Source organism: Ranitomeya variabilis, chromosome 1 (assembly GCF_051348905.1).
Source record: "Ranitomeya variabilis isolate aRanVar5 chromosome 1, aRanVar5.hap1, whole genome shotgun sequence".
NCBI lineage: Eukaryota > Metazoa > Chordata > Amphibia > Anura > Dendrobatidae > Ranitomeya > Ranitomeya variabilis.
Window position 1 is genome coordinate 698,594,152 of NC_135232.1, and position 27,885 is coordinate 698,622,036.

The 27,885-nt window shown below is 44.7% G+C and overlaps 1 protein-coding gene across 2 annotated transcripts in view; it reads left to right on the forward strand.

Annotated features, from left to right (window-relative positions):
• PRPF39 (pre-mRNA processing factor 39) overlaps nucleotides 1-10,530 on the forward strand; it is a 98,414-nt gene extending 87,884 nt beyond the window's left edge. For both annotated transcript variants that reach the window (XM_077267087.1, XM_077267096.1), the window contains exons 12-14: nucleotides 7,603-7,677; nucleotides 7,828-7,951; nucleotides 9,902-10,530. In XM_077267087.1, coding sequence (XP_077123202.1) covers nucleotides 7,603-7,677; nucleotides 7,828-7,951; nucleotides 9,902-9,967 — 265 coding nt within the window. In that variant the 3' untranslated portion in view covers nucleotides 9,968-10,530. The remainder of the gene's footprint in view (nucleotides 1-7,602; nucleotides 7,678-7,827; nucleotides 7,952-9,901) is intronic.
• Nucleotides 10,531-27,885: the final 17,355 nt, after the last annotated feature.

A 27,885-nucleotide genomic window follows, 5' to 3' on the forward strand; every position in this document is an offset into this window, starting at 1 on the left:
GGCTGATAATCTTAAGCAAATCCTCTCCGGTCCCAGACCAGCAGATCTCCTTTCTAGGAATCTCTCTGGACTCGTCTCGGGGGTTCTTAATTCTCCCTCTAGACAAAGTCTTAGCCCTTCAACAAGGAGCCCAAGCACTTCGTCACTTACCCTCACTCTATCCGGTTTGCAATGAGGGTACTAGGAAAGATGGTGGCCGTAACGGAAGCGGTCCCCTTTGCACAACCTCACCTTCGTCCCCTTCAACATGCCCTTCTGGCAGCTTGGGACAGAAACTTTCTCCCTCGACGAAAGGTGCCGCTTATCCCTGCAGGTCAGACACTCTCAGGTGGTGGACATTGAACTCTTCCCTCAACCAGGGGGAAGTCTTTTCTACCCGTTCAATGGCTAGTGGTGACTACCGATGCCAGTCTTTCAAGCTGGGGAGCAGTCTTCCACCACCACACTGCTCAGGGCCGCTGATTAATTTGGGAATCGAACAACGTTTTGGAGATCCGTGCTATTTGACTGGCCCAGCAACACTTCCATCATCTTCTGGCGGGTCACCCCATCCATATCCAAGCAGACAATGCCGCGGGCGTGGCATACATCAATCATCGGGGGGTACCTGCAGCAGGACGGCCATGTCCGAGGTAACTCGCATCCTTCGTTGGGCAGAGAACAACCACTCTATGATCTGAGGTACACATTCCAGGAGTGGAAAACTTTGCGCCGGACTTCCTCAGCCGTCAGGGTCTCACTTCGGTGGAGTGGGGAGCTCCATCCGGAAGTCGTCTCCCAGATCTGTCTTCGCTGGGTGATCCCAGATGTGGACCTCATGGCATCCAGACTGAATGCCAATGTTCCCCAGTTTATAGCGAGGTCTCGAGATCCAAGAGCCATTGGTGTCGACGCTCAGGTTCTCGCATGGCGTCAATTCCGCCTTCCGTACATCTTTCCTCCTCTATCGTTACTCCCCAGAGTAATCAGGAAAATCAAGGCGGTAGAAGTACCAGTGATCCTGGTTGCTCCCGATTGGTCTCTCCACGCTTGGTTTGCAGAATTGGTATGCTTCGTCGCCGACATTCCCTGGAGACTGCCGAATCGGCCTGGTCTGCTCTCCCAGGGCCCCATCTACCACCAGAACTCAGGGGCCCTGTGTTTAACGATGTGGCCGTTGAATCCTGGGTCTTAACCCAGGCAGAGTTTTCTAAACAGGTAATTTCCACCATGGTTAGTGCCCGTAAACCCTCATAGGTGGGCATTACCATCGTACTTGGACGAAATTTTTTGCTTGGTGCACTCTCGTCTTCTCAGTTTCCACCATTTTAGAGTTCCTACAGGTCGGTCTGGCACTCGGCTCTCTCAAGGGCCAAATCTCCGCTCTATCGGTATTATTTCAGAGACTCATCGCGTCAAGACTTCAGGTTGACTCTTCTTCAGGGTATTCACATGTCGCTCCTCCCTATAGAATGAATTTACAGCCTTGGGACCTCAACTTGATGCTAAGTACCCTTCAGGAACCTCCCTTTCAACCGCTTCAGGACACTTGCTGGTCTTTGTCCTGCAAGGTTGCCTTCCTTGTGACGATCACAGATCAGATGGATTTCGAAATTAGCCGCCTTATCCTGCCGGGTGCCTTTCCTTAACTTCCATCAGGACAAGGTTGTCCTCAGGCCGTCGCCATTCTTTTTGCCAAATGTGTCCTTCCATCTTAACAGGGACATTTGTTCTTCCTTCTTTTTGACCAGCCCCTATTCACAGAATTGAAGGTGCTCTCCACACTCTGGACGTAGTCAGATCTCTGCGTAGGTACGTCTCAAGGACGGCATCCTTCAGAAGAACAGATGCCCTGTTCGTTCTCCCGGAAGGTCACAGGAGTGGTCTTTCCGCTTCTAAGGCCACGATAACCAGGTGGATTAGTTGCACCATTCATGAGTCATATCGAGTCAGAAGTCAGCCCATCCCAACGGGGATCAGAGCACACTCCACTCAGGCAGTGGGGGCTTCTTGGGCCATTTGGCATCAGGTGATGGCGAAGCAGGTCTGTAAAGCTGCGACTTGGTCCAGTTTACATACCTTCGCAAAGCACTATAAAATTCACTCAGGCTTCAGCGGATGCTAGTTTGGCAGAAGAATTCAGCTGGCAGCAGTGGCGCACATTTAGGCAGTTGTTGCACGAAGCCTTAGGCTATGTGCACACGTTGCAGATTGTATGCATTTTTGCCACGTTTTTTTCGCTGCGAAAAGGCATACACAACACAGCCCATTAAATTCAATGGGATTCCGCAATGCTGTGCTAATGCTGCGTATTTTTCCACAGCGGAATCGCATCGCGGAAAGACGCAGCATGCTCATTCTTTGTGCGGAATCGTGGCGATTCCGCACACACAGGAATGCATTGATTCGCTTCCTGCATGGGGCTATGCCCACCATTCGGGAAGTAAGCGGATCATGTGCAGATGGTACCCGGGTGTGGAGGAGGGGAGACTCTCCTCCAGGCCCTGGGTACCATATCCCTGTTAAAAAAAGAATTAAAATAAAAAAAAAATTATATTCTCTCCGGCGGCCGCCGCAGCCTTCCCGCTCCTCGCGATGCTCTGGTTCCCAGTGATGCTTTGCGACAATGACCTGTGATGACGTAGCGGTCTCGCATGATGCTACGTAATCTGGGGTCATTGTCGCGAGGCATCACTGGGAACTGGAGCATCGCAAGGAGCGGGAAGGCTGCGGGTGCCGCCGTAAGGTGAGATTATCACCATTTTTTAAATTTATTTTTAACATGTCTTTTTACTATTGATGCCGCATAGGCAGCGTCAATAGTAAAAAGTTGGTCACACTTCTCAAACACTGTTTGACAAGTGTGACCAACCTGTCAATCAGTCTTCCAAGCAATGCTACAGATCGTTCGGAAAACGCTAGCATTCTGCAAGCTAATTACGCTTGTAAAACGCTACTGTTTAGCGGGAATACGCATGCCAATTCTGCATGCCTTATACCCACGGCAGGGAGTTGCAGAATTTCCGTGGCAATTCTGCAACATGTGCACATAGCCTAATACCGTATATACTCGAGTATAAGCTGATCTGAGTATAAGCCGAGACCCCTAATTTTGCCACAAAAACCTGGGGAAACTTAATGACTCGAGTATAAGCCTAGGGTGGAAAATGCAGCAGCTACCGGTAAATGTCAAAAATAAAAATAGCTACCAATAAAAGTAAAATTGAGACATCAGTAGGTTAAGTGTTTTTGAATATCCTTATTGAATTAGGAGCCCCATATAATGCTACATACAATTCATTATGGTCCCATAAGATGCTCCATACAAAACACGCCCCATATAATGTTCCATAAAGTTTGATGGGCCCCATAAGATGCTCCATAGAAAATGTGCCCCATATAATGCTGCATAAAGTTTGATTATGGCCCCATAAGATGCTCCATACAGACATTTGCCCCATACAATGCTGCATAAATGCTGATTATGGCCCCATAAGATGCTCCATATGCTGTTGCTGGGATTTAAAAAGAAAAAAACATGACATACACACCTCTCGTCGCTCAGGCCCACGGCACTTGAAATATTCACCTGTCCCCGTTCCACTGCCGGGTGCCGCTCTCTTCCGCGTCCTCTGCAGTGACTGTTCAGGCAGAGGGCGCACACTATACACGTCATCGCGCACTGTGACCTGAACAGTCACTGCAGAGGACACGGAAGACGGAGCGGCACCCGGCGGTGGAACGGAGACAGGTGAATATTGCGCAGTGCTCACCCTCCCCATTATACTCACCTGCTCCCGACGCGGTCCCCTGCTTCTTTCTTACAGATGGTTTCCGGCGCTGACAGCTTCTTCCAGCGTTGAGCGGTCACTGGTACCGCTCATTACAGTAATGAATATGCGGCTCCATCCTATGGGAGTGGAGTTGCGTCCATATTCATTACTGTAATGAGTGGTACCATGTGACCTCTCAACACAGGAAAAAGCTGTAAGCGCCCGGAGACCATCGGAGATGCAGGGACCTCGCCAGGAGCTGGTGAGTATGTGACAGCCGCCGCTCCCCCTCCCCCACTGACAATGACTCGCGTATAAGCTGAGAGGGGCACTTTCAGCCTAAAAAAAATGGACTGAAAATCTCGGCTTGTACTCAAGTATATATGGTACTTTGTGGTGTTTTCCCACCCAGGGACTGCTTTTGGTACATCCCATGGTCTGTGTCCCCCAATGACGCGAAGGAGAAACGGATTTTTGTGCACTCACCGTAAAATCCTTTTCTCAGAGCCACTCATTGGGGGACATAAAACCCACCCTGTTAGCCTAATGGCTTATATGTTTTTTGCCTGTTCTTTTAAGTTGATATGTTGTACTCTTCTGTTTTTACTATTTGTTCCTACTGCTTTTCCACCGAATTGGTTCTCTGGGAGTTAACATGAGGGTGTATACTGCAGAGGAGGAGCTAACTCTTTTTGTGTTAACTTAGTGTCAGCCTCCTAGTGGCAAGCAGCATACAACCCATGGTCTGTGTCCCCCAATGAGTTGCTCAGAGAAAAGGATTTTACGGCGAGTACACCAAAATCCCTGTTTTGGCTTCCCTTCTCTAGTTGTGTCCATGAGATTACTAGTAACTTTTTGATCTGTTTGGTTCTTACCTGTGGAGGCCCTAAAATGCCCCTAGGACTGGAGAGGAGGCCACACGTACACTATTGCCCTACTACCGGATAGACCTGAGCGCTCTACTTGTCTTTGGCAATCCCATAGAGCTGGAATAAGAGAGCTGATGCTTATGCGCCACCTCTGCTTGATTCTTACGGGACATCTTCTTTATAGCCCCAGTGTAGGGATATTGTGTGTGTGTGTGTGTGTATGTGTTTGCTTCCTTAAAGGGAAGGTGCCACCAGTTTTCTTGTAGTTTGTTTTTTTGTGAAATTAAGCTTAAAATAGTAAATAAAATGTACTAATGCAATGTTTGCACTGTTTGCAAACATTTCTATATGAAAAATATTATATATATTCTTACAAATATATATATTGACCACTAGGGGGAGCATTTTCCGTTTTAGCCCTCAAGCAGCTATAGTAAGACTTACCAGCTTTACTGTTAGCTGGAAAATCTGGGCAGTAACTGCTGACATCAGCATTTCCCTCCCCTTTTGGGTGGTCTAATATCCCTGGGGCAGAATGAAGAGCAGCATCACAGGGCAGAGCCATTTTGTGTATGACTGACCTGTGATCTGCTATCACCAGCAGTTACTGCATCAGAAGCACAGTTTAGTTTATGTGGTGTGTATGGAGCAGCATTGTCTGTGCAGAGCTGTCTGTGACTCATCCCTCAGTAGAAGGAGCTCCAGGTCTGCAGTGAATGGCCAGGCAATGTGGAGGGAGGAGAGAGATACATTGTATGGCTGAGAGAGGTGTCAGGTGTCACCTCTCTCTGCAGGCTGGGAATGCAGCTTAATGGAGTGAATGGAGCTCCTGTGATAGAGAGTAAGTGGAGCTGGGCAGAGAGCACTGGGCTATAATAAAATGGCTGCTAGTCACACCTACAGCAGTGAGTTGTGCAGCCCACAGAGGCGTGCCCAGGTCACTGCTAACACCTCTCCAATGTTAAAGATAGGGTCAGCGCCGGTCTATTATCTCCTATGTCCATGGGGTGCTGTAAAATGACACTGTTAGTGTTGTGAACTGCTGTGAAACCAAGATGTCAGCCCCCAGTTCCTTCTTTAAACACATATAACACACGAAATCTGTTTCACATGCATTTAAAACTTGGTTATAGCAGCATGTTATGCTACATTACAGTGATTTATTAATGATCTACAAACGCGGTACCTTACCTTTAAGTCAAAAAAAATTTGATAACCCCTTTTACAACGGGGAAGGAACCTAGCCCTCCGCAAACTCACTTTGGACTGAAAACTTATACAGGCTTGGCCAGACAGCGACTTGCGATACTTTAGTAAAATGTCCATTTCAAGTGCTTGGTGTCCTCCGGCCCCCAAACTGTTAAAAACAACCCTCAATGCAGACAGGTCCCAGACCCCATCTCTAGTTTATCTCTAAGTGGAGGGATCTATGCTGATTTCTTGATTTGAAGTGACAGTGTAATGAGAGCTGCCTTACATGTTGTTGGTGGGCATTCTCCCAGCTGTGGTGAATGTTCTGAAAGGAAATCGTATGTCTGTGGTCTCTCTCGCTCAGTCTCGGCCACCTAAATCGCTTCACACAGAGGGATTCCTGCCATTGTGCTGGACAGTGATTATGATGAGAGGCTGGAAGCAGATTCTTCTCTAGACACCATGACACGTGATAGAAGTATCCAGGCAGAAGGGCTGTTTTATTCTAAACATTTAATGAAGGCTTGTGATACACTGGAACCATCTTCGATATAAAGAAATGAGATCTTTATAATAGTTTTCATCATAAACACTAGCTACATACGGGCCCAGATTGTGGTGGTTCAGGCTGGGGCTTCACAGCGACGTGTCGTACGTCACTGAACTCGCAGTGGCACATTGAATATAATGACTTGCTGCAGACTTCAATTCGTTACATGCAACTTGGCTTTGTTGCATTTACAGGAAAATGGTCATGCGACAGCGTGTGCACAAACGTGTTTGTATCGTGGCTTGTCAGAGAACTGCTGTCATGTGATACGTGGCCGGGTAATCCAAGCCTAAAACTCATTGCCATAGTGAAGTCCTGTAGATCCACTTCACTTTGCTGGTCGATCATGCTCCGTTCCAGCACTTGCCATTACAGAAGGCTACTAATGTGAGGGGCTCAACAGAACGCAGGTGCAATGTGAGCTGTATCTAACGGGGACTTGTCCATCAGGATGATACATGGGGAGTATAGTTTGTCAGCAATGCATGATGGGAATTGTAGTTTGCTACCCAGATGGGCAGCTGCTGAAGCCATTCCCATTTTCTGCACTGAGGGGTGCGCTTGACTGGCAACAGTACGACTAACGAGGTTATTATACATGTCTATAATAATGTCTGAGAGGTTGAATAATCCTTGTAAATTGGAGGAACGGCACTGTCTTTGCGGCCACTGGTTAAGTGTCGCGTTTACTGTTCCATCAGTGTTGAAGAAACACACTGCAGTAGTGGACAACCCCTTTTAATGTTGTACTGTTAGGCTATGTGCACACGTTGCAGATTTCCTGCAGAACTGCGTTTTTTTTTCTGCACAAACGCTGCAGATCTGCAAGTAATTTACAGTATAATGTAAATCAATGTAAAAAAAAATGCTGTGCTAGTGGTGTGGAAAAATCTGCACGGAAAACACAGCAGATTCAAAAAAGGACCATATCACTTCTTTTCTGCGGATCTGCAGCGTTTCTGCACCCATCTATTATAGAAATCCGCAGGGGTAAAAAACACAAGAAAACCGCACAAAATCCGCAAGATAAACGCATCAAATCTGCACCTGAGTTTTCTGCCAAAAGATGTAGAATCCGTACAGAAAATTCCAGAGGCAAATCTGCAACGTGTGCACATACCCTTACTATGTGTAAGGACCCTGCAGACTTTTTTTTCCCCCCTCACTTTTCTCCGAAGACTGGAATAAATCTGATTTGGTTCTGCCTGATTCGATAGAAATGAAATATCCCCTTTTTCAGGTTGCTGACCACTTACGATGAGCACCAGAGGCTTCTGAGAGAGCAAGAAATTCTGAAAAGGAAAGCTGAGAATGGGTGAGTATCCGGCAAATAAATGGAGGCCAAAAGTGACTTAAGCCTCACCCCGGTTAGAAAGTTTGTATACAAAAAAACATCATAGTAGGCTCTGCTAATGGTTGAATGTGCTCCGTCCTGTATTATACACCATGTGTTGTTGCATTGTAGGTTGGAACAGCCTGACGCGAAGAGATTGCACACTGAGGACGGTGCAGTATTGGCAGCTGCTCCGATGGCTGCGACAACCACTACTGCCTCGCTGCCTGCGTATAATTATGCAAACTGGTACCAGGTGCGTGTCTATTCCAGTGTCTGTCACTGCTCCTTCCTTGCAGGTCTGCGCTCTAACTGCTCACAAAATCTAATGTATTGCTCCCATGCACCAACAGCAGACACTTTATCTTGAATGTGGGAACTAATTGAAACAGTTTGTTAAAGTTGCTGAATTCTTCATTTGTATAGTAATTAAAGGCTGTTTGATAAACGTCACTCAAGAATACATAGTATTCCTCAATGAGATCATGACACCCCACTCCACTACCCTACCCCATTTTCTGTTTTTGAGACAAAAACCTAGTACTGATGCCAAAAAAAAAAATCACTCCTGAGGCAACATGCACAGCAAATGGGGAAACTTAAAATCTGGTCTATATGTGAAGAGGATTTACTGTAGAAGGGGATTAAAGAGAACTGTCCAGGTTTTTAAAATTGATAGGCCATCAATTTTACTTTAAGAAATAAGAGGAAAAAATGGTCAGCTCACCCCTTAGATGTCCAGGACCCAGAGCAGAGAGAGTCTGTAGTGCAGCAAGATTAGTAATCTAAAGAGGAGATAATCCAGCTTTGTTCCTTTAAATATACATCATTTTATTGAAGCCATACTTAAAAATCCAGCATCATATCATGCAGCACAAGTGTCACTAGCTACCCTAGGGATCCGTAAGCAGACGCGTTTCGAGCTTAGTGGCTCTTATTCATTGCTACAAATAAGAACTGGATTATCTCTTCTTTCGATCAATTTTCATGTATCAGATCCCTCCAATCAGCTGTTTTAACAGGCCGGCAGTGTTCAGATTTTCCTAAGTTTTGTCTTGCATGCTTTGTACTTTTTATGGCAGCTGTGCTTGATAGTTGAACTTGGAAAAAGTGAAAACTGCAATGCCAAGCTCAGGCGATAATAAAAGGGTAAAAACAGATGTGCTGCAGAACCTTCAAACAGCTGATCAAGAGTCAACACACCCTCCACCAATGGTTTTTGTTAAGGAAGTTGCACGCAACAGTCTCAAAAGATCCAGTGAATTTCCAGCAAATTGTGGTCATTCTCGAGACATAGACTAGGAAAAAAAGACAACCTGTCCTGCAGCTCTTATAAGGCTATGTGCACACGTTGCGGTTTTTACCGCGGAACTGCAGCGATTTTGACACTGCGGGTCCGCAGCAGTTTCCATTGCGTTTACAGTTACATGTAAACCTATGGAAACCGCAATCCGCTGTGCACATGCTGCGGGAAAAACCGCTCAAACGCAGCGGTTTACATTCCGCAGCATGTCACTTCTTTGTGCAGAATCGCAGTGATTCTGCACACATAGGAAAGCATTGATCCGCTTACTTCCCACATGGGGCTATGCCCACGATGCGGGAAGTAAGCGGATCATGTGTGGATGGTACCTGGGGTGGACGAGGGGAGACTCTCCTCCAGGCCCTGGAAACAATATTTGTGTAAAAAAAAAAAAAAAAAAATTAAAATAAAAAAATGATATACTCACCTCTCAGCGCTGCACGCGGCCGTCCGGTCGCAGGGTTGCTATGCGAGCAGGGCCTGCGATGACGTCGCGGTCACATGACCATGATGTCACAAAGGTCCTTCTCGCACAACATCTTTGGAACCGGACCGCCGCGTGCAGCGCCGAGGAGATCGGGACGTCAGTGGGTGAGTATAACCATTTTTTTTATTTTTTTTTATTTTTAACATTACTATTGATGCTGCATATGCAGCATCAATAGTATAGGAGTAAACCCGCAGCGGAAACCGCAAAACAAACCGCAATAAATCTGCAGGGATAACCGCAGCGGTTTTGCCCTGCAGATTTATCAAATCCGCTGCGGGAGAACCCGCAGAGGACCCTCCCTACGTGTGCACATAGCCTAAATATCACAAATGCAAAAATTGCAATTTCTGTTTCAATTCTATTTTAGGATTACATTATATTTTGTACATCGTGAATTGTTTTATTTTTTGCAGCAACAGCAGTACAGCTACCAGAACACCTGGAATTATGGACCGTACTACAACCCTCCTTCCACATGATGGCCTTTAATCATTTTTCCCAACATCCCATTTCAAGGCAGGAGTTGACATAACTTAAAACAAAAATTGTTCTATTTTGTCGTTCACTTTCAGGGGGAAAGTTTGTTTTGGCACTTGGGGGGCGCATTGTATATGATCAGACTGTAATCTAATCTTGTGGGAAGAATTCACAGGAAAAGTCATGGGAGAGGGAATGTACCATCTTTGTCCCAGGTTCCCCTCATTGGAAGTGATATAAATCTATTTTTTTTTTCTTATGTTTTTCTCTTGTCTTTATGTAAAATTACAACTTAACCAATGTTTTCCAAATGATTGGATAAATACTGGCTTTTTTTTGTTTGTTTTTGATGTGTTTAACAAGGGACAGATGTTTGTGTCAGAGTAAGTCTCCAGCAGGTTATGGACACAACTTAATGCAAAATTTTTTTTTTTCTTTCCCCATTGGGTGGGTGGGTGGGGGGATGTTATCTGCATTTTTAGGAACATTCATGTTTGTATTCATCTGTATGTACTTTCTCTTTTTATCACATTTTGTTGTTAATAAAGTGTTGGCAAAGTCACAACCTTCATTTTTTTTTTTTTTCTCTTTAGGTTATATTTTTTTAATTAAGACTTACTTTTTTTTTTAAATCTAATTTGGATTTATTCGCTGTATTTTATTGGATGGTTATTTTAAGAGGAAATATTCTATGTATTATCAGACCGAATCGCCTGTGTGAGCCAGTGCTGTTAAGTATCCAAAAATGTTGCTGACTGCATCAAAAGCAAAAATGGCAAGACACTTTATTTTTTTTTTAAGAAACCAGAAGCCCCTGACCAAAGTTCTAATTCACAGTTATATGCACATGTTTGGTAAGTATCATGGCTACTATTCCCAAACTTGAGCACGGTGTGCTAATAACATTTTCCCAGACCTGCCTCCAGCCAGCACCATGGAAGGCATCCGTCTTACCCTTGTAGGGACAGGAAGCGCACGAGAGTTTAACCCCTTCCCGACCTTTGACGCCACGTAGGCGTCATGAAAACCCGTGCCAATCCGACCTATGACGCCTATGTGGCGTCATGGAAAGATCGCATCCCTGCAGATCGGGTGAAAGGGTTAACTCCTATTTTACCCGATCTGCAGGGAGAGGGGGAGTTGTACTTCAGCCCAGGGGGGGTGGCTTCACCCCCCCGTGGCTACGATCGCTCTGATTGGCTGTTGAAAGTGAAACAGCCAATCAGAGCGATTTGTAATATTTCACCTATGAAAATGGTGAAATATTACAATCCAGCCATGGCCGATGCTGCAATAGCATCTGCCATGGCTGGAGACCCCGATCTGCCCCCCCCCCCCCCCCCACCCCACCGATCGCCCCCCCCCCAGTCGTCCTTTCTGCCCCGATCTCCTGTCCGCTCCCCTCCTCCCTCCTGTCCGCTCCCCCGGTCCTCTTGTCCGATCCTCCGATCCCCCGCCCCCCCCCCCCCCCCCCCCGTGTTCCGATCCCACCCCCCCATACTTACCTAGCTTCCATGTCCCTCCCGGTGTCCGGCCGTCTTCTCCATGGGCGCCGCCATCTTGGAAAATGGCGGGCGCATGCGCAGTGCGCCCGCCGAATCTGCCAGCCGGCAGATTCATTACAAGTACATTTTGATCGCTGTGGTAGGTTCTATCACAGCGATCAAAATAAAAAAATAATAAACCCCCCCCTTTATCACCCCCATAGGTAGGGACAATAATAAAATAAAGAAAATATTTTTTTTTCTTTTTCCACTAGGGTTAGGGTTAGAACTAGGGTTAGAACTAGGGGTAGGGTTAGGGTTACGGGTAGGGTTAGGGGTAGGGTTATGGCATGTGCACACAGAGCGGATCGGCCGCGGATCCGCAGCGGATCGGCCGCGGATCCGCAGCGGATTGGCCGCGGATCCGCAGCGGATTGGCCGCTGCGAATTCGAAGCAGTTTTCCATCAGGTTTACAGTACCATGTACACCTAAGGAAAACCAAATCCGCTGTGCCCATGGTGCGGAAAATTCCGTGCAGAAACGCTGCGTTGTATTTTCCGCAGCATGTCAATTCTTTGTGCGGATTCCGCAGCGTTTTACACCTGTTCCTCAATAGGAATCCGCAGGTGAAATCCGCACAAAAAAACACTGGAAATCTGCTGTAAATCCGCAGGTAAAACGCAGTGCCTTTTACCTGCAGATTTTTCAAAAATCGTGCGGAAAAATCTCACACGAATCCGCAACGTGGGCACATAGCCTTAGGGTTAGGGTTGGAATTAGGGCTAGGGTTTGAAATAGGGTTAAGATTAGGCTTGTGGTTAGGGTTACGGATAGGGTTAGGGGTGTGTTGGGGTTACAGTTGTGGTTAGGGTTGGGATTAGGGTTAGGATTAGGGTTAGGGTTGGAATTAGGGTTACGGGTGTGTTGCGGTTAGGGTTGTGGTTAGGGGTGTGTTGGGGTTAGGGTTGTGATTAGGGTTATGGCTACAGTTGGGATTAGGATTAGGGGTGTGTTGGGGTTAGTGTTGAAGTTAGAATTGAGGGGATTCCACTGTTTGGGCACATCAGGGGTCTCCAAACGCAACATGGCGCCACCATTGATTCCAGCCAATCTTGCGTTCAAAAAGTCAAATGGTGCTCCCGCCCTTCCAAGCCCCGACGTGCCCCCAAACAGTGGTTTACCCCCACATTTGGGGTTCCAGCGTACTCAGGACAAACTGGGCAACAACTGTTGGGGTCCAATTTCTCCTGTTACCCTTGCAAAAATAAAAAATTACTTGCTAAAACATAATTTTTGAGGAAAGAACAATTATTTTTTATTTTCACGGCTCTGCGTTGTAAACTTCTGTGAAGCATTTGGGGGTTGAACGTGCTCAGCTCACCACACATCTAGATAAGTTCCATGGGGGGTCTAGTTTCCAAAATGGGGTCAATTGTGGGGGGTTTCTACTGTTTAGGCATATCAGGGGCTCTGCAAACGTAACATGATGCCCGCAGACCATTCCATCAAAGTCTGCATTCCAAAACGTCACTACTTCCCTTCCGAGCCCCGGCATGTGCCCAAACAGTGGTTTACCCCCACATATGGGGTATCAGCGTACTCAGGAGAAACTGGACAACAACTTTTGGGGTCCAATTTCTCCTGTTACTCTTGCAAAAATAAAAAATTCTGGGCTAAAAAAATATTTTTGAGGAAAGGAAACACATTTATTATTTTCACGGCTCTGCGTTATAAACTTCTGTGAAGCACTTGGGGGTTCAAAGTGCTCACCACACATCTAGATAAGTTCCCTTGGGGGTCTAGTTTCCAAAATGGGGTCACTTGTGCAGGAGCTCCAATGTTTAGGCACACAGGGGCTCTCCAAACGCGACATGGTGTCCGCTAATGATTGGAGCTAATTTTCCATTCAAAAAGCCAAATGGCGTGCCTTCCCTTCCGAGCCCTGCCGTGCGCCCAAACAGTGGTTTACCCCCACATATGGGGTATCATCGTACTCAGGACAAACTGGACAACCACATTTGGGGTCCAATTTCTCCTATTACCCTTGGGAAAATAAAAAATTCTGGGCTAAAAATCATTTTTGAGGAAAGAAAAATTATTTTTTTATTTTCACGGCTCTGCGTTATAAACTTCTGTGAAGCACCTGGGGGTTATAAGTGCTCACTATGCATCTATATAAGTTCCTTGGGGGGTCTAGTTTCCAAAATGGGGTCACTTGTAGGGGAGCTCCAATGTTTAGGCACACGGGCTCTCCAAACGCGACATGGTGTCCGCTAACGATTGGAGCTAATTTTCCATTCAAAAAGTCAAATGGCACGCCTCCCCTTCCGAGCCTTGCCGTGCACCCAAACAGTGGTTTACCCCCACATATGAGGTATTGGTGTACTCAGGAGAAATTGCCCAACAAAATTTAGGATCCATTTTATCCTGTTGCCCATGTGAAAATGAAAAAATTGAGGCTAAAATAATTTTTTTGTGAAAAAAAAGTACTTTTTCATTTTTGCGGATCAATTTGTGAAGCACCTGGGGGTTTAAAGTGCTCACTATGCTTCTAGATAAGTTCCTTGGGGGGTCTAGTTTCCAAAATGTGGTCACTTGTGGGGGAGCTCCAATGTTTAGGCACACGGGGGCTCTCCAAACGCGACATGGTGTCCGCTAAAGATTGGAGCCAATTTTTCATTCAAAAAGTCAAATGGCGCTCCTTCCCTTCCGAGCCCTGCCGTGCGCCCAAACAGTGGTTTACCCCCACATATGAGGTATCAGCGTACTCAGGACAAATTGGACAACAACGTCCCTGGTCCAGTTTCTCCTTTTACCCTTGGGAAAATAAAAAAATTGTTGCTAAAAGATCATTTTTGTGACTAAAAAGTTAAATGTTCATTTTTTACTTCCATGTTGCTTCTGCTGCTGTGAAACACCTGAAGGGTTAATAAACTTCTTGAATGTGGATTTGAGCACCTTGAGGGGTGCAGTTTTTAGAATGGTGTCACTTTGGGGTATTTTCAGCCATATAGAACTCTCAAAATGACTTCAAATGTGAGGTGGTCCCTAAAAAAAATGGTTTTGTAAATTTTGTTGTAAAAATGAGAAATCACTGGTCAAATTTTAACCCTTATAACTTCCTAGCAAAAAAAAAAATTGTACAAAAGAAGAAACACACTGGCGCTCCTAAGATAAATAAGATGGAAAGCTGCTGGTGCCTAGACAGCCACTGTGCTAAATCTGTCACGTAATATGGAAAACTATAAAATGGATAAGGACACCGCGCTAACCAGCTGGAAACGTGCAATAAGATCAAAGTACCTAAAGAATGAGAAACCTAAGAATGGATGCAAAGGAGCTGCTAATAGGCAGCTAACAACAATGAGGAAGCGGCTCCGTCCCTCCAACAACACTGCTAGTCACAACTCCACTATTAATAGGTAGGTGCAATATATATGTAAGTGTATAACGGATGAGTTAGTTAATACACTTACTGTTGAGTTGCAGGTGCTAGCGTTGTGCTGGTGTAGAAAGGAGCAGGGGCAGCTGCCAGCTGTGTGTCCGGAGCAGGAAGGTCCAGACGGCGATGAGGGGCGGCAGAAGCACTCACTGGTTCGGGAGCGTCCTCCCTAGCTAGTGCTCTGCTTTCACACGCCTGGAGCGCTGTTTGGCCGGCACACGTGGGCTGCAAGAATACCGCTAGACAGAGCGGTGGAGTAAGAGGGCGTGTGGTAAGGGTGACGTCACCAGGATGGAAAAGGGGGAAAGAGCAGAGGACGGGTGCCGATAGGGACCACAGTGCCTACGCGTTTCGAAGGTCTCCGGACCTTCTTCGTCAGGCCCCTGTTTTCCAAAAAAAAAAATTGTTTCCAAAATTGTGCAGATGTAAAGTAGACATGTGGGAAAAGTTATTTATTAACTATTTTGTGTCACATAACTCTCTGGTTTAACAGAATAAAAATTCAAAATGTGAAAATTGCGAAATTTTCTAAATTTTCGCCAAATTTCCGTTTTTTTCACAAATAAACTCAGAAATTATCGACCTAAATTTACCACTAACATGAAGCCCAATATGTCACGAAAAAACAATCTCAGAATCGCTAGGATCCGTTGAAGCGTTCCTGAGTTATTACCTCATAAAGGGACACTGGTCAGAATTGCAAAAAACGGCAAGGTCATTAAGGCCAAAATAGGCTGGGTCATGAAGGGGTTAAGGCTATGTGCACACGTCCGGAATTGCCGCTGAAATTTCCTCGGAAACTTCCGTGGAAATTCCGCAACTGTGCCATGGGTAAAACGCATGCGGAATTGGCATGCGTTTTACAAGCGTAATTAGCTTGCAGAATGCTAGTTTTCCAAGCGATCTGTAGCATCGCTTGGAAAACTGACAGGTTGGTCACACTTGTCAAACAGTGTTTGACAAGTGTGACCAACTTTTTATTATTGATGCTGCCTATGCAGCATCAATAGTAAAAAGATAGAATGTTATAAATAATAATAAAAAAAAATAAAATAAAAAAATCATGATATGCTCACTTTCCGGCGTCCGCTGCAGCCTTCCTGCACCTCGCGATGCTCCCAGCATCTTCTGTTCCCACTAATGCCTCGCGGCAATGACCCCAGATGACGTAGCGGTCTCGCGAGACCGCTACGCCATCACAGGTCATTGCCGCAAAGCATCCCTGGGAATGGGAGTATCGCGAGGAGCGGGAAGGCTGCCGGGGACGCCGGAAGGTGAGAATAGCACAATAAATTAATTTTACATTTTTTACAGGAATATGGCTCCCAGGGCCTGGAGGAGAGGCTTCCCTCCTCCACCCTGGGTACTAACCGCACATGATCCGCTTACTTCCTGCATGGTGGGCATAGCCACATGCGGAGGGTAAGCCGATCAATGCATTGCTGTGTGTGCGGAATCCCCGCGATTCCGCACAAAGAATGAACATGCTGCGTTTTTTTACCGGAATGCGATTCCGCTGCGGAAAAATGCAACATGTGCACAAAAATTGCGGATTGCATTCTAGTAATAGGATGCTTAATGTATGCGTTTTTGCGCGGTTTTATTGCGTTATTATAGCGAAAACCGCGAAAAATTCTGAACGTGTGCACACAGCCTAAGACTCCTCCCACCCACATCCCTTAGTATTTTTCCTGTACCTGTAAGGACATACATGAGAAGACCTCAAAAGAGAAGAGCCTCAGGAGCAAGGTTACTTGTACGTACCCGCTGTCAAGTGGTCCGTTGCCGACACCCGCCGAAGGGGAGTTCTTCAGCCACAAACCAGTCAGAGCTCTTGGTTCTCGAGCCGCTTCCCTCCAGTGGGGACTCTCGGCTCAGGCATCCACCAGTGGTGTGCGGATTGTTTTGGGCAGACCGCGTGGTATGAGTGAAGAGGCGTCCGCAACATTCTTCCAGGCGGAGTGTGCAGAAAATCGGAGTAAGACAAGGTAATATAAAAGTATTACTTTTTGTCTATTGGGCCACAGCTGACACATCTGAACACATGGATGGAAGAGGCAGGGCATGCAGACACTCAGAGCAGAGCATGGTAAATGTAAGTACTTGGGGAAAAAAAAAAAAAGTGTGCCAGTATATTTAGTTTTTGCAACTTTTGGGCAGAGGAACCCCCTGCTTACACCAGTCTTGTCACCCAGAAGGGCTAGCAAGGCCTCAGAAATCTAAAAGATGTGCCATCTGCAATATGAAATTGCCCGAAGCTTACGGGAAGCAATTATGTGAAAGTTGCGCCTCTAAGATCAATAGCGATGAACAGTCAACTTTCCTATCTGACAATGAGGTCCATGATGATAGAAAAGGTCCATGCCTCTATCTTCAGTCTTGTTGTTCCACATTCATCTCAACTTGGGTCCCTATGCTAAGAGAGCAAATTAGGAAATGGAGCCTAGTTCAGAAGAGGAGTTACAGTTCCTGAGCTATGATCAGGAAGAAGAGGGGGAGATGGCTCCCAAACCCACGGAGGAGGGTCAATGATCTCTTCTTCTCAGATGACACAGACGAGCTCTTACATGCAGTCAGAAACTAAGAAATCTCCGTCTATCCGGGATGAGCTATTTGGAGGTCTGAGATCCCAAAGACACTAGGGTCTTTCCGGTAAATAATCACACTCAGGCCATGATGCTGGAATGGGAAAACTGTCTCTTCAGAGAGGAAGAGAGCTAGAACTCTAGTGCCACCGATTGGAAGTAGCAATCCTAAAAGTCAATGTCCACCCTTTAACGAGCCTTGTCACATGACTTAGGATAAAAGCCAAACCAGAATCTCAATTTGCAGACACTGTATTTCGGTGTACTACCCCTTGTCAGTGCAAAGTGGAGATCTGGTTTGGCTGAGTGGGAGGCATCTGACCGATATCCAAGAAGTATAGTTTCTCCTTGCGGAGATTGACATGCTAAGCATGCCGAAATGAGGAGACTTAAAGCCGCAATGCTCCTCTGGGAAATATGCAAATTGTCTCTTCAGAGAGGAATAGAGTTAGAACTCTAGTGCCACCTATTGGATGTAGCAATCTTAAAAGTCAATGTCGACCCTTTAACGAGCCTTGTCACATGACTTAGGATAAAAGCCAAACCAGAATCTCAATTTGCAGACACTGTGCACTGACGAGCTGAGTGCGACCTCTGCGTAAGTGTGAACGGCGGTAAGTGTGACTTGTGATTCAGTGAAGAGGTATTTGGAAAGCCTTTAACAAATACCTGTGTGAATTGGTGTGAGTTGCTGAATTGGGAGTAGCTATATTCACAAGGGGTTAGCTTAGGGTGGGGGCTCATAATTAAGGGTTTATAAGGGGCAGCTGTTTGGGGCTAAAGTCCTTGTTTGGAAGTGCATTGAACAGCAAGGTGGATTGCTGCTGAGGGGAAAAAGAAAAAAAAAATCTATAAATCTTCAGCTTAGCGAGTGTGAACGAGCTGAGTGTGCCCTGAGTGTAAGTGTGAACGGTGGTAAGTGTGACTTGTGATTCAGTGACTTTGGATTCAGGGAGTTTCCAAGGCAGGAATTACTGAATTGCTGTCTGTATTTTATTAATACTTTGCATTAGTTTTTTTTTTTTTTTTTAACTTTCCTGTCTGGTGTAATCCTCATTAGGAAATGTGCTCCACTATTGTTAATGCCATCCAGTGCACATTTTGCCACATGTATACAGTCCTCGATCAGCCGGTTGAGGGTGCATACTGCTGTGAGATGTGAGCTTGTTGTGCATTTGGAAACCCAGATTCTGAATCTAAATGTGCAGCTGGCAACACTGAGATCCATAGACAATATGGAGAGGAGTCTTCTGCTCACAGAGCAGACGCTCAATGGGATAGATGAGGGGGGATGGTAGGATGGAGCTGCAGGACAGTGGAGTAGCAAGCTGGGTGACAGTTAGAAAGCAGGGTAGAGGGAAGAGTGCCAGGGAGGCTAGTCCTGATCTGGCACACCCCAATAAGTTTGCTAAGTTGGCAGATGAGGGGGGTGCCAGTACAGGGGTAGCACTGCTGCAGCCAGGCATGTCCTCTGAAAGCCGGAGGAGTGACTGCTCCAGTAAGGAGGGTAATAGGAGAGCAGGGCAGGCCAGACAGGTGCTGGTAGTGGGGGACTCAATTATTAGGGGAACAGATAGGGCAATCTGTCACAAAGACAGGGATCGTCGAACGGTGTGCTGCCTACCTGGCGCTCGAGTCCGACACATCGCTGATCGGGTGCACAGATTACTGGGAGGGGCTAGTGAAGGCCCAGCGGTCATGGTGCACATTGGCACAAATGACAGAGGTATGTGGAAGGTCCTTAAAGATAATTTCAGGGAATTAGGCTGCAAGCTGAAAGCAAGGACCTCCAACGTGGTATTTTCCGAAATACTGCCTGTACCATGTGCCACGCCAGAGGCAGCGGGAGATTAGGGAGGTTAATAAGTGGCTCAAGAATTGGTGTAGGAAGGAGGGGTTTGGGTTCCTGCAGAACTGGGCCGACTTCTCAGTTGGCTACAGGCTCTACGCTAGGGACGGGCTGCATCTCAATGGGGAAGGTGCAGCTGTGCTGGGGGAGAAAATGGCTAGAAGGTTGGATGAGTGTTTAAACTAGGGATTGCGGGGGAGGGTATTCATTTTATAGGAGGGGAAGATAGCGCAGATAGAAACCTGGTCACAAATAAGGAAGTTGGGGGTGGCGGTGGCATGGGGGGTGGGGTTAGAACAGTTAATAATGTAAGAAAGAATAGTGGTACAGAGAGGAACATAAAGTGCATGTATACTAATGCCAGAAGCCTTGCCAACAAAATGGACGAATTAGAATTAATGTTGTTGGAGCATAATTATGACATGGTGGGGATATCTGAAACATGGCTGGATGAGAGCCATGACTGGACTGTTAACTTGCAGGGCTAAAGCCTGTTCAGAAATGACCGTACAGATAAGCGAGGGGGAGGGGTGTGTCTGTATGTAAAATCGTCCTTAAAACCCATCCTGCGTGATAATATATGTGAATTTAATGAAAATGTACAGTCCCTGTGGGTGGAGATAAGGGGAGGGGGAAAAAATAAAAGATAAATTACTGATAGGGGTTTGTTATAAATCTTCAAAAATAATGGAAGCAGTGGAGAATATCCTCGTAAAGCAAATAGATGAAGCTGCGACTCAAGGAGAAGCCATTATTATGGGGGACTTACAATAATGTGTGAAAAAAAGTTAGTAGTTCCAGCAGGGCTGTGGAGTCGGAGTGGTAGTTAGTTTTGGTTGGAGTCGGTAGAAATGTACCGACTCAGCTTTAAAAAAAAAATGTATTATTGTTTCATAATTGAACTTTCATATGAATTTTATAAATGTTACTCAAATATATGTTCTATCAAACTATGAACAACAGTGATAAGCACTTCTGCTGGAGAGAGAGAGACATTTCTTACTACTTGTGTGTCAGTGTTCTCCACTGCCCTTATCTAATCTTATACTTGGTTAACCTCATGCTGCCCCAACCCCCCTACTTACAATGTATGAAATTGAAAGTGAAAATGTGTTGCAAATTCTTAGTAGTAAAGCTCCTCCTCTAGACTAGATCTTTACTAGATGTGCGTCTTCCAAGCATCTCACAGCTGCTACTCAGAAGAGGAAGACTGATGCAAAGTTTGTTGAAAGGATAATACTTCTTACAGTTAACTGTGAGTACATGAGGAATAACAGTATTACTGACCACTATATCAGTTGTACGACCTGGCAATAATTTTGTACAATTGTTTTTAGGAAAAACAATTGTCATTTGGATTGTGAATGCAGAATTAAAAACCTGAGAATGTCAAAGAAGCGTCACATTAAATCAGCTGTATTTGAACATTTCACCATCACTCAAGATAGAAAACATTGTCTGTCAGTGTATGACAAATGATCCAGACGAAGACAAATGCTGTGAAGCCAAGATCAGTGCATATTCAGGCAAAGATAAAAATGCTACAAAAATGTCCAACCATAAGCAGCAAATGGTACTTCCTGAATGCATGTAAACCAACCACTAGATGGCAGTAAATCCCCTGTCATCTATAAAGAAGCCGACCATAGATGAAATTCAAGTCAATTTTATTACAAAAAATAACAATACATAAATCAAAAAAAGAGAATGACATATATCTAAAAAAGCTACAGCATATCATCTGGGTAATACCCCATGGGAAAGACGTGAGAAGCACATCGCTACGCTGCCTTCACAGCAAAGAACAGGTAAATATATAGTTAGGACAACCCCCTATATTCCTTATATAAACATGCTTAAGTACAGGTGCACACCGCATCCCTTATTAACTATCTAAGGCAGCCATAAAATCCAGTGACCCTGCCCCGTCTCTACAAATCTATAGTAATGCCTGTATCAGCGTGACATAGAGAGGGGAAAGGTACATAGAATAATTACCCTGTGAAGGTCTGAGCGATGTGCGTCCTCCCTCGTCTGCTTCCCAGCGCCCCGACGCGCGTTTCGCCCTGGCTTCTTCCGTGAATTGCACAAATCACAATCTATTTTATATACAACATTAGTAGTGTGGCAATTTATAAATTGTCATATCATAAACTGTCATTTGAGTTATCAGAAAAGGTTTTACCTATATGTGCATGTTCACGTGCTGCACGATGTTGTGCCACACCTATAGAAACCCTTTGTTTCCAGCCATGTAGTACTTAATTCCCCACAGTAGGAGCCCTCCTTGAAACATTTATACCTTCCTCTAATATATTCAACAACGTGGTGTCTTCATATAAGATCGGTAAACGTTTATTAATTGTTTTATTTCATTAAACTGCGGGCTATACTGTAGGCAAATAAATGGTTTCTTATTATGTCTATCTCTTAAATTATGTTTTTTTGGTGCTAACATTGCTTCTCTTTTTCACTGACTATTTTTTCTGCCCTTTTCAGAGTCCATTTATGGTATTTTCTTGCTATTAATTTATTTTCTAATTCTCTGAATTCTGTTTCTGTCCTCTATTCTACTGCAGTTTCTTTTTAATCTCGTGTATTCCCCTACAGTTATTGATTTAATTGTGTGTTTAGGGTGGCCGCTGGTAGCATGTAGGACTGTGTTCCCACTGATAGGTTTCTTGTGCATTTTACTAACAATGGATTGTCCCTGCTTCCCCACCAATTCCAAATCCAAAAATTAAATATGTTCACTATCGCACTTATGTGTGAATTGCAGGTTAAATCCATTATTATTCATGTACCCAACAAAGTTCGGTATGGCAGATACATCTCCCCCCCCATATGATGAGCAGGTCATCGATGTATCTGCCATACCAAACAATATCACCTGAATTTGTCCGCAATGAAGGTTCAAGGAATAGAACAGGTAAAAAACCATTGCGCGGAGGAGACAAACAGACATCTTCTGACTAAAGAAGCCTATTGGATTTACAACTTGCATATGAGACATCCAAAAGGCCTGAATAGGAAAAATGAGCTGTTGTATCACTATTTGTAAATTTTTATTGCTATGTTTTTGTACTGTTGTATGTGTGTATGTATATGTGTATGTGTGTGTGTGTGTGTGTGTGTATGTATGTGTGTGTGTGTATGTGTGTGTATATGTGTGTGTGTATATGTGTGTGTGTATGTGTGTGTGTGTATGTGTGTGTATATATGTGCGTGTGTGTATATATGTGAGTGCATGTGTGCATATGTGTGTGTGTGTGTGTGTGTGTGTATATACAGTGCCTACAAGTAGTATTCAACCCCCTGCAGATTTAGCAGGTTTACACATTTGGAATTAACTTGGCATTGTGACATTTGGACTGTAGATCAGCCTGGAAGTGTGAAATGCACTGCAGCAAAAAAGAATGTTATTTCTTTGTTTATTTTTTTTTTAAATTGTGAAAAGTCTTTTCAGAGGGTCATTTATTATTCAACCCCTCAACCCACCAGAATTCTGTTTGGTTCCCCTAAAGTATTAAGAAGTTGTTCAGGCACAAAGAACAATGAGCTTCACATGTTTGGATTAATTATCTCTTTTTCCTGCCTTTTCTGACTATTTAAGACCCTCCCCAAACTTGTGAACAGCACTCATACATGGTCAACATGGGAAAGACAAAGGAGCATTCCAAGGCCATCAGAGACAAGATCGTGGAGGGTCACAAGGCTAGCAAGGGGTACAAAACCCTTTCCAAGGAGTTGGGCCTACCTGTCTCCACTGTTGGGAGCATCATCCGGAAGTGGAAGGCTTATGGAACTACTGTTAGCCTTCCACGGCCTGGACAGCCTTTGAAAGTTTCCTCCCGTGCCGAGGCCAGGCTTGTCTGAAGAGTCAAGGCTAACCCAAGGACAACAAGGAAGGAGCTCCGGGAAGATCTCATGGCAGTGGGGACATTGGTTTCAGTCAATACCATAAGTAACGTACTCCACCGCAATGGTCTCCGTTCCAGACGAGCCCGTAAGGTACCTTTACTTTCAAAGCGTCATGTCAAGGCTCATCTACAGTTTGCTCATGATCACTTGGAGGACTCTGAGACTGACTGGTTCAAGGTTCTCTGGTCTGATGAGACCAAGATCGAGATCTTTGGTGCCAACCACACACGTGACGTTTGGAGACTGGATGGCACTGCATACGACCCCAAGAATACCATCCCTACAGTCAAGCATGGTGGTGGCAGCATCATGCTGTGGGGCTGTTTCTCAGCCAAGGGGCCTGGCCATCTGGTCGGCATCCGTGGGAAGATGGATAGCACGGCCTACCTGGAGATTTTGGCCAAGAACCTCCGCTCCTCCATCAAGGATCTTAAGATGGGTCGTCATTTCATCTTCCAACAAGACAACGACCCAAAGCACACAGCCAAGAAAACCAAGGCCTGGTTCAAGAGGCAAAAAATCAAGGTGTTGCAGTGGCCTAGTCAGTCTCCTGACCTTAACCCAATTGAAAACTTGTGGAAGGAGCTCAAGATTAAAGTCCACATGAGACACCCAAAGAACCTAGATAACTTGGAGAAGATCTGCATGGAGAAGTGGGCCAAGATAACTCCAGAGACCTGTGCCGGCCTGAGCAGGTCTTATAAAAGACGATTATTAGCTGTAATTGCAAACAAAGGTTATTCCACAAAATATTAAACCTAGGGGTTGAAGAATAATTGACCCACACTTTCATGTTTAAAATTTATAAAAATTTAACTGAGCAACAAAACTTTTTGGTTTGTAAGATTTATGCATCTGTTAATAAATCCTGCTCTTGTTTGAAGTTTGAAGGCTCTAACTTATTTGCATCTTATTAAACCTGCTAAATCTGCAGGGGGTTGAATACTACTTGTAGGCACTGTATGTATGTGTGTATATATGTATGTATGTGTGTGTGTATATAATTTTTTTTTTTTTTAAATATTGTGCAGTATGAATGTTTGACAAATGCCCAATGAAATCAAATGGGGGCGTTTTTTTTTTTTTTGGTCATCACCAGGTGGACTAATTAACTATGTAAGAACAGAAGTAATGCCATATATAAAGACTCACAGATGAGGGTGAGTTCAAGCTGTGAAAAAGATCATATTAGATCAAAACGCGTTGCTTGTTTTTCTTTATCCACTGTAACTACATCCACTTTGCACAAGGACTTTGCATTTTTAATGGAAAAATAAAGAGTTGGAAATTTTAAAAGGAGCTGGAACTACTAACTTTTTTTCACACATTGGATTGAAGACACGTTGAGTTAGGACGGGTTCTGTGCACCTGTGAAGCGAATCGGTGAGCTGGCTGAGGCTTTGCCTCATATTTATTTAGGGACTTCAACTACCCTGAAAAAGATTGGGGAACAGAAACCTGCAATTCCAGCAAAGGTAATCGGTTTTTGACAACTGAGACAATTGCCTTTCACAACTGGTTCAGGACTCAACAAGAAGGGGGGCACTGCTAGACCTAATATCAACCAACAGACCAGACCGCATATCAAATATAAGGGTTGGGGGTCACTTAGGGAATAGTGATCACAAAACAATAAGTTTTCATGTATCCTTTAATAAGATGTGTAGTAGAGGGGTTACAAGGACACTAAAACTTCAGGAGGGCAAATTTCCAACGGATGAGAGGATGTTGGTGTAATTAACTGAGACGATATCCTGAGACATAAAAAAACACAAAGAAAATGGGAGACGTTTCTTGGCATCCTGGATAGGACCTGTGCATAGTATATACCATATGGGAATAAACATACTAGAAATAGGAGGAAACCAATATGGCTAAATAGAGCTGTAAGGGGCGCAATAAGTGACAAAAAGAAAGCATTTAGAGAATTAAAGGAAGTAGGTAGTGATGAGGCATTAAATAAATACAAAAAAATTAAATTCTGTAAAAAAACAAATCAAGGCAGCAAAAATTGAGACATAGAGACTCATTGCCAGAGAGAGTAAAAATAATCCCCAAATATTCTTTAACTACATGAATAGTAGGAAAGGAAAAAATGATAGTGTTGGCCCCCTTAAAAATAGTCTGGGTTAAATGGTGGTGGAGGATGAGGAAAAAGCTAATATGCTAAACTAGATGGTGGCCCGATTCTAACGCATTGGGTATTCTAGAATATGCATGCCCACGTAGTATTTAGCCCAGCCACGTTGTATATAGCCCAGCGACGTAGTATACAGCACAGAGCCACGTAGTATATTGCGCAGCGACATAGTATACAGCACAGCCACGTAGTATATTGCCTAGCTACGTAGTAGATTGCCCAGCCACGTATGTCACAGGTTAAAAAATAAACATACCTTCCGATCCGAGGGCCCCTTGTAGTTCTAGCATACTCACCATACTTGTAGTTCTGTCGCCTGTGTGTGGTACAGGCGGCAGCTTCCGGTCCCAGGGTGTGATGACGTCGCAGTCACATGACCGTGACATCATGGCCGGTCCTTCTGCCATACGATCCTTGCTACCGGAACCTGCCACTTGCACAGAGCGGTTACCGAAGGGTGGCGAGGAGCGGGAAAGGCGGCGGAAGGTGAGTATATAATTTTTTTTATTTTTTTATTATTTTTAACATTAGATCCTTTTACTATTGACGCTGCATAGGCAGCGTCAATAATAAAAACTTGGTCTCACAGGGTTAATAGCGGCGGTAACTGAGTGAGTTACCCGTGGCATTACGCGGTCCGTTACCGCTACCATTAACCCTGTGTAAGCCGTGACTGAGGAGTATGGAGCGGCCGCCCGGCACTGACTGCAGGCGAGTAGGGAGGGACTAATCGGACTGTGCCCATCACTGATTGGTCGCGGCAGCCATTACAGGCAGCTGGTGAGACCAATCAGCAAATGAATAACCGTGACTGAAGTTGCCGACTGAAGGACAGAAAGATGGAAGTACCCCTTAGACAATTATATATATATATAGATGACTTTTTTTCATCAGTATTTACACAAGAAAATTCCATGGCAGACAAAATGACTAGTGATAAAAATTCTCAATTAAATGTCACCTGCTTAACCCAGCAGGAAGTACGGCGGCGTCTATAAAAATCACTAAAATTGACAAATCTCCAGGCCCGGATGGGATACTCCCCCAAGTACTGCAGGAACTAAGTGCAGTCTTTGATAGACCATTATTTTTAATCTTTAAAGACTCCATAATAGCAGGGTCTGTACCACAGGACTGGCGTATAGCAAATGTGGTGCCAATATTCAAAAAGGGGACAAAAACTGAACTCTGTAATTATAGGCCAGTAAGCTTAACTTCTACTGTGGGTAAAATCCTGAAGGGTTTTCTTAGAGATGCTATACTGGAGTATCTGAAGAGGAATAACCTCATGACCCAGTATCAGCACGGGTTTACTAGGGACCGTTCATATCAGGCTAATTTGATCAGCTTCTACAAAGTAGTAAGTTCCGGACTGGACCAAGGGAACCCAGTGGACGCAGTGTATATGGACTTTTCAAAAGCTTTTGATACGGTGTCACACAAAAGGTTGATACATAAAATGAGAATAATGGGGATAGGGGAAAATATGTGTAAGTGGGTTGAGAGATGGCTCAGGGATAGGAAACAAAGGGTGGTTATTAATGGAGCATACTCGGACTGGGTTGTGGTTAGCAGTGGGGTACCACAGGGGTCAGTATTGGGCCCTCTTTTTAACTTATTTATTAATGACCTTGTAGGGGGCATTCAGAGTAGAATTTCAATATTTGCAGATGACACTAAACTGCAGGGTAATCAATACAGGGGAGGACAATTTTATATTACAGGATGATTTATGTAAACTAGAAGCTTGGGCTGATAAATGGCAAATGAGCTTTAATGGGGATAAATGTAAGGTCATGCACGTGGGTAGAAGTAATAAGATGAATAACTATGTGCTTAATTCTAAAACTCTGGGCAAAACTGTCAATGAAAAAGACCTGGGTGTATGGGTGGATGACAAACTCATATTCAGCGGCCAGTGTCAGGCAGCTGCTGCAAAGGCAAATAAAATAATGGGATGCATTAAAAGAGGCATAGATGCTCATGAGGAGAACATAATTTTACCTCTATACAAGTCACTAGTTCGACCACACTTAGAATACTGTGCACAGTTCTGGTCTCCGGTGTATAAGAAAGACATAGCTGAACTAGAGTGGGTGCAGAGAAGAGAGACTAAGGTTATTAGAGGACTGGGGGGTCTGCAATACCAAGATAGGTTATTACACTTGGGGCTATTTAGTTTGGAAAAACGAAGACTAAGGGGTGATCTTATATTAATGTATAAATATGAGGGACAGTACAAAGACTTTTGTGATGATCTTTTTAATCATAGACCTGAGACGGGGACAAGGGGGCATCCTCTACATCTGGAGGAAAAAAGGTTTAAGCATAACAATAGACGCGGGTTCCTTACTGTAAGAGCAGTGAGACTATGGAACTCTCTGCCGTATGATGTTATAATGAGTGATTCATTACTTAAATTTAAGAGGGGACTGGATACCTTTCTGGAAAAGTATAATGTTACAGGTTATATATACTAGATTCCTTGATAGGGCGTT